General features: G+C 40.5%; 2 protein-coding genes across 12 annotated transcripts in view; one reads left to right on the top strand and one right to left on the bottom strand.

The window, feature by feature from the left end:
• STARD3NL (STARD3 N-terminal like) overlaps positions 1-2374 on the top strand; it is a 51960-nt gene extending 49586 nt beyond the window's left edge. For both annotated transcript variants that reach the window (XM_017860161.1, XM_017860162.1), the window contains 2 exons: positions 1210-1282; positions 2333-2374. In XM_017860161.1, the coding sequence (XP_017715650.1) occupies positions 1210-1265 (56 nt within the window). In that variant the 3' untranslated portion in view covers positions 1266-1282; positions 2333-2374. The remainder of the gene's footprint in view (positions 1-1209; positions 1283-2332) is intronic.
• The window catches only part of TARP (TCR gamma alternate reading frame protein), a 48658-nt gene that overhangs the window by 16503 nt on the left and 16916 nt on the right, over positions 1-15239 (bottom strand). For 3 of the 10 annotated variants that reach the window (XR_001882978.1, XM_017860165.1, XM_017860164.1), the window contains 2 exons: positions 13409-13456; positions 1690-1846 (listed from right to left, as the gene is read on the bottom strand). Coding sequence is in view for 5 of the 10 variants with exons in the window: in XM_017860165.1 (XP_017715654.1) it covers positions 1704-1846; positions 13409-13456 (191 nt within the window). In the remaining 5 variants the exon portion in view is untranslated. Of the gene's footprint in view, positions 1-1689; positions 1847-10924; positions 11514-13408; positions 13457-15239 lie in introns of those variants that run through there. The other 7 variants (XR_001882975.1, XR_001882974.1, XM_017860163.1 and 4 more) reach the window with 3 other exon arrangements.

Below are 15239 nucleotides of genomic sequence, written 5' to 3'. Positions count from 1 at the left end.
CAGTTGAGAGAGACTGCGGCATTTACATGTGAATTGGTGGCATCTCTCACCTACTACTTTCGTCTTCTCTCAGGGCCCCCTCCTCTTTTTTAAATTCCCCTTCCCTGATTATGAAAGTCATGCATTTAAAAAAGTGGAAAGAACAAAAATTAGAAATCACATATCCTTCAAACTATTTGGTAACATCAGTGTTGACAGTTTAGTTTCCTTCTTGGTGGGTGTGTGTGTGTGTGTGTGTGTGTGTGTGTGTGTGTGTTTAATCTCACATCATTGTGCCCATGCTGCCTGTATTATTCATATTCTGCTTTTAAAATATAATATAAAATAATAAAGACAATTCAGGTTTATTGTAGAAATGTTGAAATATCCAGAAAATATATAAAAGTTACATGGTTATTTTCTTCTACTCTTTCTCATTTGCACACATATATTTGGTTTTTAATTTTATCAGATGTGATCTCATGGCATATAAAGTTGTATTTGCTATACATTTGCTTTTACCTTACAGCATATGCATTTTTTTATGTTATAAATTCTATATAACCTAATTTTAAGTGGATGCAAGATATTTTATGGAACTGTGGTATTAACCTTCCTTCTATCATCAGACACTTAGCTTTCTTTTCAAAGTTTTAGAGAGAAAATCTACATAATGAATAATAAGCAATATTTCCTCAGGGATAGGTCTATCCTAAGGAAAGAATTCCATAGTGGAATGACCAGGTCAAATCTAGGAATATCCTGAAGCTCATGAGACATTGATCCAGAAGGTCCAGACAGTGGTCACTGCCACAGTGCTCTCACTGCTCTCTCACTCATCTGCCACAGCTATTGTTAGTAACACTTAGATTCGATTATTTATACCAAGCTCAACATTTTTGCATGTAAAAAATATCTACAAGCTCATCAGCAAAGAGGTGGAGGAAGAATAGTGATTGATAATAATTATTGGTCTGCATGAATATTCTTAGTACATAAGTGAAATCCATTTTGACAGATTAGTGTAAGTGATAGATTATTGTTTAAAAGTTTTCATCTTACAAGAAATAAACTAAAACTTTCAAATAGCAGTTAACCTAAATCTCTTGAGGATTAAACATGTTTAATATTTTTGTGTGTGTGTGTTATAATTTTAAACATATTTATTTAAAAGTTTGTTACTATAATGGAATGAAATACTTTTTCTTCTTCCCTTTCTCCGCCGTGTAGGATCTGAAGAAGCTGAAGAGAAACAGGACAGCGAGAAACCACTTTTAGAACTATGAATACTACTTTTGTTCAAGTAAGTGTTTGAAATGAAACTGTAACAACAAAGTAGTTAAGTATGGAGATTTCCTTTGAGTAGAGTCAAAGTAGAATTCAAAGAATAAGAGTGCAAGTATAGCCAGATTTGGCTTACTTGCATGAATTTATCAGTCACGTTTTATTAATATCAAATGTCTTAACATTTTTTGTATAGGTATCCATTTGTACGGTTTGAAAAATACCTCAGATTTCTAAATTTCTAAAGAATACAGATGAATTTATGTTGGTTTACTTAGCCAGAATGTCTACATGTCAGTCACATGTCGTTGTTTTAATGAAAAGTATGAACCTATGTTAAAAGGGCAGCAGTCCTGTAAGATGCAAGTGCTGTTATCACCTCCATTTTACATTTGAAGCAGCAGAGACATAGAATGGGTCACTTACCCAAGGTCGCACAGCTAGACGTGGCAGCGCTGGGGCTCAGGCCCACACTGTCTGGTACCAGGTCCACTGCAGCCCCTCACTGGGATATTTCTCAAGGATTTTGGAGCCTCTGAGGTGAAAGCTGCTGTACATCCAAAGCAGTCATGCTTAATGGGCTCTAAAGTGGAACACATTGTTAAATCCCTTGAAGTCATCAAGTAAAATCATTTCAACCTCATAAATAGAAGGCAATTGAAGTACATTGTAGTGGCAGCAAATCTGCCTGACAGTTTAACAATAGAAGGAAAAAGCTCCCGGATTGTGAGTCATTGGGAAGCCGGGACAGAGGGTGACTGGGTGGGAGAGGCAGCCAAGGTCATGTCGCGTGGAGCCCCTGTGCCTGCCTCCTCAGCCCCCAGCACACCTAGGCTGCATCTCTCCACCACAGTCATGTAGACACGAAGCAAAAAGGTGGGCATGCTGGTAGTTGAGCCTTTTCTGAAATATTTTAACATGAATTCTAGTGTGACCACACCCATGGTCCTTCATGTGTCTGTCACAGCCCCTCTTCAGCACACAGACTTTTATGTACATGTAAGCTGACCATGGCATTTTGCCTTTTAATGCTATTTCTCAAATATTTTGTCTTCTTTCTTTTTCTAAGTGTGAAAAACCCCTCACAGAAATCTATCGAGCAAAAAGAGGCCGGCAATCGAGGTCTTCCGTTGACAGTAAAGTTGAAATGGTGACGCACTGCTGGCGCTTTATTGAACAGTAATAAAGATTATTATTGTATACCTCACAGACATTGTACCAATATCCATGCACATTAGTACCTGCCTGTGGCCGGTAAGTACATGTCATATTCATTCTCTTCTCAGGACTGAGTCTATGTGGTTAAGCAGATTTTAGGTGAAGAAAGTCTTGTCTGTATTCGCTACAAAAGACTTTTACATATATTGAGATAACATTTTTAGTAGCAATGTACCCTTTGATTCAGTTCACAGAATGGAATTTTTGGTTTCGTTCTCAGATTTATTTTGTATTCTTTTTTAACACACCTAACATTTCCCTTGGTTTTTTAACTCATGCACATGGCTCTTTACCAGTTTTAAAAAAGGTGTAATAAAATCCAACGTGTCAATGTGGCTAGTTTTTTTCTTGTTTTGCATTATATATGTGGCCTGAAGTGTTGGACCTGCAAAAGGGGAAGAAAGAGGGATTGTGAATACATGTCAAATGTCACCAGACATTTGTATTATTTTTATCATGAAATCATGTTTTTCTCTGAGAGATTGTTCTGAAATGTTCTAAATACTCTTATTTTGAATGCACAAAATGACTTAAACCATTCATATCATGTTTCCTTTGTGTTCAGCCAATTTCAATTAAAATGAACTAAATTATACTGTGTGCTATTTTTTCAAACATGAATATTCCCCTTAATGATTCATGGGAAGTCAGGATGTCTATTAGTTTTCTTTCATCATTCATTGTGTCGTTCAAGAAAAACCTAATTGCCTGTAGTGGTGATGATGCTGGCTTGGGTAGAAACTGACATTTTGTGCTTATCAAGTCACTTCTATCTGTGCTTGTTCTAAGAGTGGATCAGATCTCAACAGTGCAACGGGGAGGCTTGCTGGGAGGCTGGAGTCTAACCAGGATGAGTGTCTCATAGTGGAGAAGGGGTGAAGAAAATCTCCAATGTCTGGCCTTGAGACTAAAACCTTAGAACTCAATGGTGTTACGTGAGTGAGAATCTCCTGTTTCAGGATTGGAGTTGCATATACACCAACCCCACAGATGATGCCTAAGCTGCCAATCAGGTTGTTCACTTCACCTGAGAAGGAGCTCTCACCCAGACATGTTGAGTGAACCAGTAGGATGTTGCCAATCCTCAAAGGAAGCCAAGTCTGGCTCAGAAGTCACCTCTCTAAGCACAGACCAAGAGGAATGAGGTATAGTATTTGAATATGCTAGGAAGTCAGACTGTGGGAGCCTACAGTGATTATTTCAACGATTGAGTTACATATTCCCCTGGGACTGCATAGATTCAGCCCAGGGGTGTGGGTACCCACTCTGCCATGTTTCAGTGGAGTAGGAGTGGAGCCGTTTGTCCTTTATGCTCACATTGCTGAGCAATCCTCTGATGGACCCCTATCACTTATTTATCTGATGTTAATGTCCTCTAGTAATCCTTGCTCTGGTTGACGTAGAGGGACTTGATATGATTCCATTTATGACATTGGTTACACAGTTGAACTCAGGGCTTCTATATCCCTGGTTTCCTGTGGAGAAAGAAGCACATCACTGTTGCCCACATCTATGATCTACCTGTGCTAATAGGTTTATGAGTCTTGTGTCACCCTGTTTACACTGAGGAAATGAAACCAAAGGTATTAGCGTCTCTGAATCAGGTGCCTCTGGAAGGTACAGATACTGAATGGAATGTTAGGATCATCTCTGTGCTGCAAGATGTCCTCTGCTTTTCAGAACAGTGTCATGGGAGTGGACTGAAGGTGTAGTGTCTGAGCAGTCCTGGGCATCAGATTCCCAACTCACCTAGTAGCTAATGAACCTTGAGTATCAAATGCAGGGAGCCCCACCTACCCACAGCGTGGAGAGTGTGTTTGATAGTAATCTTGTATGTGTGAAGATGGATATTCTATTTCCATTAGCTGTGGGCTCTTGAAAGTGAGCAAAGTTGGTTGTGGTTTAACTGTCCTCGTTTTGTCTTATAACACCCTAGCCACCTCATGCACAGGCCCAACCGGTAGGGGCCGGTTTGACTTTGAGCATTTTCCATGAATCAACCACATTTGACAGAGCACATAAACAAAAGAAGCCTGAGAAAATAAAACACCATCAGCCACATCAGCACCCTCCCACCACCCACTCTGCCTCCTCCACCACCGCTGCGTTCTGTCTCTACACTGCTGAAGTTCAGGGCAGCCCAGCTTGCATTGGGGAAGGAAATCGCTAAGAAGTGTGAAACCACAGGAGACGTTGCCACATTGCCCAGTACCCCGGCTAGTGATATCAGCCTCACAAAGCCCTTAGTGATCTGAAAGTTTCCTCTCCCAGTGCAGAAATCATTCCAGATTTCTCTATAGAGGCCAGGTATTAGCCCTAAAGAGATTCAATCAATTCATGAGAATCAAGGAGTAGATCTAAATTAAATTTGATCTTTCTTAAGTCTGGTTGTTCTTACTTTGTTTACAAATAGGATTCTCTACTTGGTTTCCAAAAAAACATGTTTCACAGAAACTGAAGCTGATTGTAGGCAAACCAGAAAACCTTCCCAATGTTCGGTAACACATTGTTTTAATTCTAATGTATAAAAATGTTTAAAAGGATTCACTGGAGAAAACAGAAAACACACAATCACTTATCATTTTTTCACCCACCTACCATACATGGAACATTTTGTTTTATCTTTGTCTGCAGAAATACACAGACACACATATAAATGAGTGTCATGCCTATTTGTATTACTACTCAGTAGAAAAAATGATGAAAGGACATGAACAAATATGGTACAGAATAATATAAAATAGACCTTAAACACAAAAAGATGTTTATCTTCACTCACAGTAAGAAAAAAAAACCACAATGTGGTACTATTTTCACCTGTCAAATTAGCAAAAGCCCAACATTTAGCAGTATGCTGTCAGCTCTCACACACATTGTGGGAGAAGGGTTTAGGACTATTTCTATGGAGGGCAGGTTGGCGGTATCTACCAGAATTACCAGTGCACATGTTCAAATGACATAAAACACTATTACTCATTTCAGCATTTTTTATAATAGCAAAAGATTGGAACTAAACCAAGGCACTGATTAAAAGTATGTTCACCAGTGAAAAATACCGATATTTAGCCGGGCACGGTGGCTCACGCTTGTAATTCCAGCGCTTTAGAAGGCTGAGGTGGGTGAATAACTTGAGGTCAAAAGTTCGGGACCAGTCTGACTAAACTGGTGAAACCCTGTCTCTACTAAAAACACAAAAATTAGTTGGGCGTGGTGGTGGGAGCCTGTAATCCCAGCTACTCGGGAGGCTGAGGCAGGAGAATCACTTAAACCCAGGAGGCGGAGGTTGCAGTAAGCTGAGATCGGCCACTGCAGTCCAGCCTGGGCGACAGAGCAAGACTGTCTCAAAAACAAAAAAGAAAAATACCTGTAGTGAAGTGCCCCTGTATATAGACATAAAAAGAGCTTTAGGATTTATAAATGAAAAGAGATATGCGGAATAATATATATTGTACACTCCCTGTGTAAGAAGGGGAAATGAGAATATATATACATGTACATGGATACTTACATATGTACATCCATATTTATCTAAATAAAAATTCGAGTGTTTTTGAACCATGTAAATGTTCAAATGTATTTATCTCACAATAGGATTAATAGGATTATGCTATGAATATTATTTTTCAACACCACATCTATTTATTTTCCAGTTTTTAATCTGTTTCCTATTTGCCCCAAGAATACTCATCTCTAATCCTAATGCAACAGAAATGTATATGATGTTACATTAGGATTAGAGACAAGTTCTGTATAGAAATAACTCCAAGAACAGTTTTTGTTTTGTTTTGATTTTAAGAGAGTCTCGCTGGGTCGCCCAGGCTGGAGTGCAGTGGTGCGATCTCGGCTCACTGCAACCTGCATCTCCCAGGTTCAAGCAATTCTCCTGCCTCAGCCTCCCAAGTAGCTGGGATTACAGGTGCACACCACCAAGCCCGGCTAATTTTTTGTATTTTAATAGAGATGGGGTTTCACTGTGTTGCCCAGGCTGGTCTCAAACTCCTAAGCTCAGGCAATCCACTCGCCTCAGCCTCCCAAAATGCTGGTATTACAGGCGTGAGCCACTATGCCTGGCCCAGGAAGAGTTTTTATATTTTATTTTCACATGGAAAATCAGATTTGCTGCAGCCTCAAAACCATGTTTATGTAAAGACAGCAAGTTGCACTTTTTTCTAAATGAGAAATGGGTTAAAGAATCTATACTTTTTGGAAGATGCATATTGGTCTATTTATGAATTTCTGATTGTTCATCTGAGTTAATTTGGGGCTGTTTGAAATAGCACTATCGTGAATGAACATCCTTGCACATAAATCTTGGTACACACCTTTCGTTTCCTTGGGAAACAGATGGGTCCCATGATAAAAACACCTTCCAGGTGGTGTGTGTGCCACCCGTGTGTAGTGGGCTCTGCGATGTTTCCTCACGACTTGCGTGGAGCAGAGCTGGAGTTCAGGTGCTATTTCAGTCACTTGTTGACCTCCACCCTGGCTGCGCATTCGAATTACGAAAAGAGGATTTTCAAAGGCCTGATGGCTGGTCTGTGATAAAGGCTTCCGGAAGGAGAGCCCCTGGTAGGTTGGATAAGGCAGCAGGTCTTAAGTCAGACAGTCCTGGAATCATGTGAACTCTGGGACTCACTCAATGGGTAATTGGGCATATTTTTTAACCTTGAGACCTGGTTTTCTTATCAGTGAAAGGAACATAATGGCTGTAAGGTGATGCAGTTGAGAGCATTAGAGAGAGAGGACGCAAGCTGCCCAGCCAAATTTCTGGTGCTCAGTAAGTGGTTGGTACTCACTATTCCTCAAACACAACAGAAAAAGCCAACAAATGAAAAAGAACCTAACAAATCATGGTGCAAGCTACGCATCTACTCAAATAACTTTTCATGGCTAATGAAAATCTTGAGTTTCTAGCTGTTGGGCTGAATTATATTGGTGTAGTATCTCTGGTTATCTCTTACTACTCAGAATTCCTCACTGGCAGTTATATAGGACTTTGATTAGTATAATGGGGAAAACATTAATTGTGACCTTGAAAGACCAAAAACCTTCAAAAATGAAATCTATGAGGAAAGAATTCCAAAACAGTAGAAAGAATGCATAATTAGAAATATTTTGAGAACTGTTGAACTGAAGTTTTCCTTCTTGATAGTTGAGAAATATATGGAGTATATATATTTTTTTTTTCATTTTTTTTTTTTTTTTCCTTTTTTGAGACAGAGTCTTGCTCTGTCACCTAGGCTGGAATGCAGTGGCACGATCTCGGCTCGCTGCAACCTCCGCCTCCTGGATTCACGTGATTTTCCTGCCTCAGCCTCCCGAGTAGCTGGGATTACAGGCACACGCCACCACAAGTGGCTAATTTTTGTATTTTTAGTAAAGACAAGGTGTCACCATATTGGAGTTTTTTTTCTTTTGTTATTTGACAAGCGTATGGAGTATGCTAGCTCTGCAGTGATTATTGAGATATGTATTTTTATGTAGAACTGTATAAAACTTTGCCTAATTTTTCCATTGCACACCTGTGGGTGCTGCCTGTTCTGGTACTTATTTTGTCCAACCATGTGCTTCGGTCTTTAATCACAGAAGTCCTATTTGACGGATGGGAGCTCAGCATATAAAAGTCTTCCCAGCTTTGACAAATTGACAGGTTGGCTTATAACCCTCTAATGATCTGAACAGCATTGGAGCAAGGAGGGGAAATGTGAACAGCCAAAGAGGCAGATTCCTTCCTACTTCGTAGCCTAATAAGGAAGGACATTTTCCATTTTCCTGTTTTAATTGAAACTACAAGTAACCTGTTTTCATCTAAGAGGAAATAACATAGAAGGTAAGAGCAGAGCTCCTGGAGCCAGGCTGCTTGAGTTCAAATTCCAGCCCTGTTTCTTAGTAGCTGTTTGGCTATGGGAAAGTTCTTTAGCCCCCTCTGCCTCAGTTTCCCCATCCATAGAACAGAGATAATTGTACATATAGAATTTTTGTGAGAATTAAATGAGTGAACATGTCCTTAAGCCAGTACCGGGTACATGGTGAGCACTATATGAGTGACTGATATCATTACTTCTTCAAGGTGTTAATCACTGAATTTGCAACTTTAGGTAGAAATCTGAAATTATTTAATCTAAACACATTCTTCTAAAGACAGATGAACTTAGGCAATGTGGGATGGTTAAGAACAAATGGTGTCTGGGCGTGGTGGCTCAAATCTGTAATCCCAGCACTTTGGGAGGTTGAGATGGGCGGATCACCTGAGGTCAGGACTAAGGTTAGCTGAGTGTTGTGGCAGGCACTTGTAATCCCAACTACTTGGGAAGCTGACGCAGGAGAATCGCTTGAACCTGGAGGAGAAGATTGCAGTGAGCCAAGATCGCGTCGCTGCACTCCAGCCTAGGCAACTGAATGAGACTCCATCTCAAAAAAAGGAAAAGAAAGAACAAATGGTACAGCTGTTTAGAGCCAGACCAAGTGGCCAGGGCTCTAACTAGCTGTGAAGTGTGACTAGTATTCCTCCCACACCATGTGGCCTCCCTATATGTGGTAACTGCGCTGTGGTGGAAACATACTGGACCACGAACGAACAATGCATAACCTTCTTCTACCTCCTATCTCAGAAATGCACCTGGGTGTTTCAGAATCTCCTCCAAGCTGATTCTGCAGAGCTCTGGGCCTCTTTAGTCTCTGGAAGGAGCTGGGGTGTCAGAATGCTATACATACCCAGAGAGCACCATGAACCGTCCTGCTGTTCCTGAAACTTACAGTCCATTAGCACCCCCAAAAAGAGCAGCTGCAGATCTAGGGCACACACTCACAGAGGTAGAATTTCCATACTCTTTACAGCCAGGGAAGCAAGAATGGTAATTCCAGAGTAGGTCAATTTTACCCAAAGAGAAAAATCAAATGGGAAATTAGTGACAAACCAGTGGCCTGGAGTATAGATAAGGAGAAAACACAGGTGCGCCATTATTTCCTTAAGAAAATTCTCATTGACTCCGGGGAGGATAACTTTAGTAAAGAAAGTTTTGTTTTTGTTTTCCCCAGTTGAAAGTCAGTGAAAGGAAAGACATGATGTTGGATAAATATGTGTGTGTGTATGTCTCTAAATATATGGGCTCTGGGTTCACAGAGACCTAGCTTTAAATTATGACTATTACTTTAAAAATAGTGACCTTGAGCAGATAATTTAATCTTTCTAATCTATAAACTGTGAGCCTTAATTGTACTGACCTCAACTGGCTCATCAAGGATTTTTGGATGCCTAGTGCATAGTAGGCACTCACTGAGTCCCTATTCCCACCACCTAACCTCTCTGCGGAGAGATAAGACTAGAGATAACTGTTAGTGCTTTTGCATATGTATGGAATCTACTGTGTGAAAGGAAAATAAATACTCGGGACCCCAATTCACCATGCTATGTTTTAGAAAAAAATAAGCCAAAAGCCGGGTCATGCGAGAAGCTCTCTTTCCTTTTGTGCCTAAACAGAGAGCTATAGATGAAAGGTCAAATAGCTCCAGAGGTAGCTACTCTATGTTCACCATATCTTATGTAAAGTGCTGATTTACTGAGCACAACATGAACACATCATTGGCAGTTCCCCTGCCTGCTCCCTTGCTCTTGCAACATGTGGATTGTTATACCCTCCCTCTTTCCCCTCCAGCCCACTTTTCGTTTTTAAATATTGAGGCCCTCAAATTCATCTTTGGAGAAAAGGCACAGACCATAGACAGTTTCTGGGATTCCATCTTATTTTCTTCTGGGTGTGCCCTTCATCTAGGCAAAATAAACTTCTAAGTTGATTGGGCCTGTGCCAGATACTTTTTGGTTTATTACTGTCTCTAGAGTAGAGCTACCAACAGTGCACGCCGACACTGTGGAGGGCTTGCATGTGCCAGGTGCTATTAACTCACCTAATCCACATAACTACAGGAAACAGGGCATTATAACTTCATTTTACATGAGGAGATTATGGCACATAGAGTTCCTGGAACTCACCTGAGGTCACACAGGTACTAAACACCATACCCAGGATTCCTGGGACCAGAGAGCATGTGCTGAGCCTCTCCATCACGCTGCCTCTCTGGTGTTAGGGCAGCTCTCCTGGGGGTATCGTGAGGATCAGGAAACACGGTGTCTGCGAAACACTCTAGAGCTGAGCTCGCACGGTACGCTTCACAGGAGATGGTGTCCTGTTGCCTCTGGAATGTCCTAAACCCACTTAATCTGGTGACTCTGGTGACTTTTAAAACAGAAGCCACATGGGCTCCTTCATTTGGTTATGATTCCTCTTAGAAGGTGTCATAGACACCATCTCAGGGAAAGAAATAGAAATGGGATGTTGGACCATTCTTACAACCAATACAGAATTCCATAGCCCAATTGCCATGAGGTTTCTTACCTTGGATTTTCAATTCGATATCATCCAATTAAAATACACATGGACAAAAGTCAACTTTTCATTGTTTTAAATTTATTTTGCCTGTTAGGAAAAATACACCATGTAATTCAACTAGCAAAGAAGGCTGCTTCAGGGCGTGTCAAATGAAAGGCTTCCAGGCAGTTATCTGATTAAAGAACACTAAGGGAGGGACAAGGCTAGAAGCCGCGGACTGTCTACACCATGGCAGTGGCTATTTGGGTTGGCTGGAGGAGCTGTGGAGAATATGGAGAGAGTGGTGCTGGAGACTGCCATGGCTATTCCTCATTGTCATCACAGACTGAGGTTTTCTGTGTGCCCACTGGTTTGAAAACCATTCTACAACAATGATAGAATAGTACACACATGAGAAGTGAAATAGCTCAAACCCAGAAAGAAAGCCCAACTAGATCCTCAGAAGACACTTCTAGGGACAATAACCGATGAGGAAAAGATGGCGTCCTTGTGCCACCGTCTGTTAGGGTCTCTCTCCATTGCAGCAGACAGCCGTTCTTCTAAGCAGACAGACGGCGATGATGGCAAAATAGACCTCACTCTTGACGAGCAGGAGGAGGTACATGTAATATGCAGAGGTGTTTGTGAGCTGCAGCAGTAGTGCATCTAAGAGAAATGTCACATGTTCTTTTTACAGAATAAGACATGTTAATGGGAGAGGGGTTCACAAATACTTATTTCTGACGATTTACATTGAAGTGATATTCTACCACCACCAAAACCTAAAAGTAAACATCTACTGCTACCACCACCACCAAGAGTCAGATAAGTCAGAGTTCAGCTTTCAAGTTGATTAACAACCCCTGCTAAATTCACGTAGAACATTCCAAGCTATTAAAAAGTAAGGTTGCATTGTAGGAAAGCAAAGAAAGTGGCTAATCCAGATTCGCTGATGTGTTAGGTAGTTGTGGCACACTCAGCTGTCTTTCCTAAATGTCTCTGATTATGGCTATGCTATTATGGGGTGATTGCATTTAATATTATTTGGGGTTTTGCAAGATATATATGCTGTCAAGGAATAAGTAAAGACAGTGGGGGTGGACCACCAGTGGCTACTCAATGAGCTACAAGGCTGAGTTTCTGCCTGCAGAAATTTCCATTTTACATGTTTTGTCTTCATGATGTCAGAACTCCAGAAACATCAGTACTTGGTGTGGAAAAGTGATGTGTTCATAACTCCCACCCTTCGTCAAGTGAGGTGTTACTGCCCCTCCTTGACTGGTGTGGCAGCTTAAGTCAGAGCCCCTTGGTACTGGAAATGGAAGAAAGTTCAGCAGGGCTAGAGCCAATGCTTCCAGTCACGTTCTTTGTGCATATGTAGAGAGAAAAGGCCAGAAACAAGTACTCATTCTGTGTCTGCTAAATGAGATACCCTATGCTAGACATCTCACATTCAGGCTCTTATCTCTTCAATAACTGTAAATCTGGTGTAATTATTCTTGGTTGGGTGATGAGAAAATGTGACTCACAAAATGTAGGTCACTTACACCTAATCATTTAAAGAGCTGGAGTGAAAGTCCACTCTGCAAAGCCCATGCACCCACCCATCCCCACATTATGTCCTTTTGCTTTGGGTCCCTGGCTTTGTAATTTCTTGCTATCTGACTCTACTGTAGAAAAGAACAGAAAACTTAGTAACTGCATGAATTCTTGGTTTGGTGTCCTGATTTGAAATTCCAGGCCTAGCTGTGTGACTTGTATAAGGGATTTTATAATTATTTACTGTAAAGGGACTATAAAATGGGAGAAAAAAATATTGTACCACTTTATAGGAGTATTAAGAGGATTAAACTAGAAAATGCAGAACAAGCCCTTCTGTGTAAAAGCGCTTGATAAACACTAGTTCGTGTTATTAGCTACTAGCAAAGACCAAAGACTAAAACAAAACTACTCGAGAAGCAACATGGTATCATGTTTCCCCAGTCATTAAAACAAAAGACACAAAGCCGGGCACAGTGGCTCACACCTGTAATCCCAACACCTTGGGAGGTCGAGGGGCATATCACGAGGTCAGGAATTCGAGACCATCCTCGCCAACATGGTGAAACCCCGTCTCTATTAAAATAAAAAATTAGCCAGGCATGGTGGTGTGCACCTGTAGTCCCATCTACTCGAGAAGCGTGGCTGGAGAATTGCTTGAACCCAGAAGGCAGAGGTTATGGTGGGCCGAGACCGTGCCACTGCACTCCAGCCTGGGCAACAGAGCAAGACTCCATCTCAATACAAACAAACAAAAAAAAAGACACATGGTGGAATAAAGTCTGTTTTTTTGCAATAATTTTGAAATAACCGAAAGTGTATCACTCTAATTTACAGTCATCTCATACCTGAAGCAGTAGTTAGGTTTGTTAATACAACTCCTAGAAAAGGAGGGACTAATTTAAAATATCACTAGGTCCATTCTGCAGCATCCAACCTAGCAAAATCTTTTCTCTGATTTTGAAACAAGAGAAGTTCAAAGGTTAAAATGATCAGGAGGAAATAAAGAACACAAAACTCACCATTTGCATCTTCTGAATAATTGTCTTTGGGATCCACTGTGGTGACATCTAGAAGAATGAGAGCAAGTACTAGTCAATTGTTCATGCCCATTATTTGTCAAGGTGTGTGTGTGTGTGTGTGTGTCTGTGTTCGTGTGTAATTAAATGAATATTTATAACATCTATCAACAGAGAGGCAGGAAGACAGTTATTAAAATATGGGCCCACAATCCCAGAAATAATTGGTCTGATTCTGTGTAATTAGGTAGAGCTAATTCAAATATTACGTTTTGCACATCAAGATGTTGAAATTCATGAAGAATAGTTTTTTTCCTTTTTTATCACAACTGGAGTGTAATTTCCAAGAACATTTGGTCTGCCTTCTGTATTCATAGCTCCTAGCATGGTGCCTTTTATTTATCAAAACAGACCACAAAGTATGTTTTCATAAATACTTGTTCAATGGAAAATAAACAGAACAAGTGGCTACTTTACAGCCTTCAGCACACACTGCTGACCTGAAATCAGCAAAAAAAGAATAGTTTTGAGTTTTTTGTTTGTTTGTTTGTTTTGAGGGAGGGTGTCACTGTTGCCCAGGCTGGAGTGGAGTATAGTGCGGTGTCATCACGGCTCACTGAAGCCTCAGACTGCCCATGTTCAGGAGATCCTCCCATCTCAGCCTCCTGAGTAGCTGGGAGTACAGGCAAACAGCAACACACCCAGCTAATTTATGTACTTTTGTAGAAACAGGGTTTTGCCATGTTGCCCAGGCTGGTTTCGAACTCCTGGGCTCAAGCAATCTTCCTGCCTTGTCCTCCCAAAATGCTGGGATTACAGGGATAAGACACCACACCGGGCCAAGAATTCTTTCAGTCCTAGAATCCACAACAGAATCTTACATGTTTGAAGGAGTCTGGCTTAGAAAATTTCTCATCTAAGCAGAAAAAAACAGTCATTCCTTTCCAAATCATGCATGTCCCCAACGTCTTGAGCAAGTACCCACAATTTTCTGGAGGTACAGTGTTTCTAGACATAACAACAACAATGTTACCAAAAGCTAATATCTACTGAGTGCTCGTTATTGTCTCAGGCACTATGTTAAATGCTTCCTATGCATTTTTTTGTTTGTTTAATTTCCCAATAACACTGAAGTGAGTTGTATTATGTATGGCCCCATGTTCTGAATGAGGAAATACAGTTTTAAAAGTGCAGGCAACTTGCCAAGAGTTGTATCAGTGAACAGCAGAGCCAGTATTGAGACAATAGTTGTAGGGGAAGAAAAGAAATTGGACATTTGAAAAGCAGTTAGTAGAAAAAATCCACAGAAATAGATAGAAAGTGATTTATAAAGAGACGATATAATGTCACCATTGTGTACTCTAAGAAAATCTCTTTGAGTATGTTAATTACTCTCAGCAAACGGTCTTTTTTATTACAGGAGCTCAGCATTTCAGTGCAATTCTTTCTGGGACTAGAAAGAGATGGGCCAAGCCACACTGATAGTTCTCTGAATAAAATCTGAGGTGAGACTTGAATTTATCTGTGAATTTTTTTTTTTAAAGGAAGATGCAAACATGCATACAAAGACAACGTATTTTAAACAGAAGAAAACAGAGTCGCATTGGTGTTTGGGTTTATTATTTTCTAGTAGATGTGTTCTGATCTATATGGATATGACTCTGGTGTGCAATTTATGCACTGAGATCTTTATTTCATGTATTCTAAAAAATGGACTTGAGGTATGGGTTTTGGGTAAGTCTCACGAATGCAAATGTTAGTTATCATGTCTGCATGCCCAAATATCTTTAAGAGCTGACTTTAATGGGTTTTCAGTGTCTTTTATTTTCCTTAG

Source organism: Rhinopithecus bieti, unplaced genomic scaffold, assembly GCF_001698545.2.
Source record: "Rhinopithecus bieti isolate Rb0 unplaced genomic scaffold, ASM169854v2 scaffold_51732, whole genome shotgun sequence".
Taxonomy (NCBI): domain Eukaryota; kingdom Metazoa; phylum Chordata; class Mammalia; order Primates; family Cercopithecidae; genus Rhinopithecus; species Rhinopithecus bieti.
The sequence above is the reverse complement of the archived record's forward strand: the minus strand, read 5'-3'. Positions and strand labels throughout refer to the sequence as shown.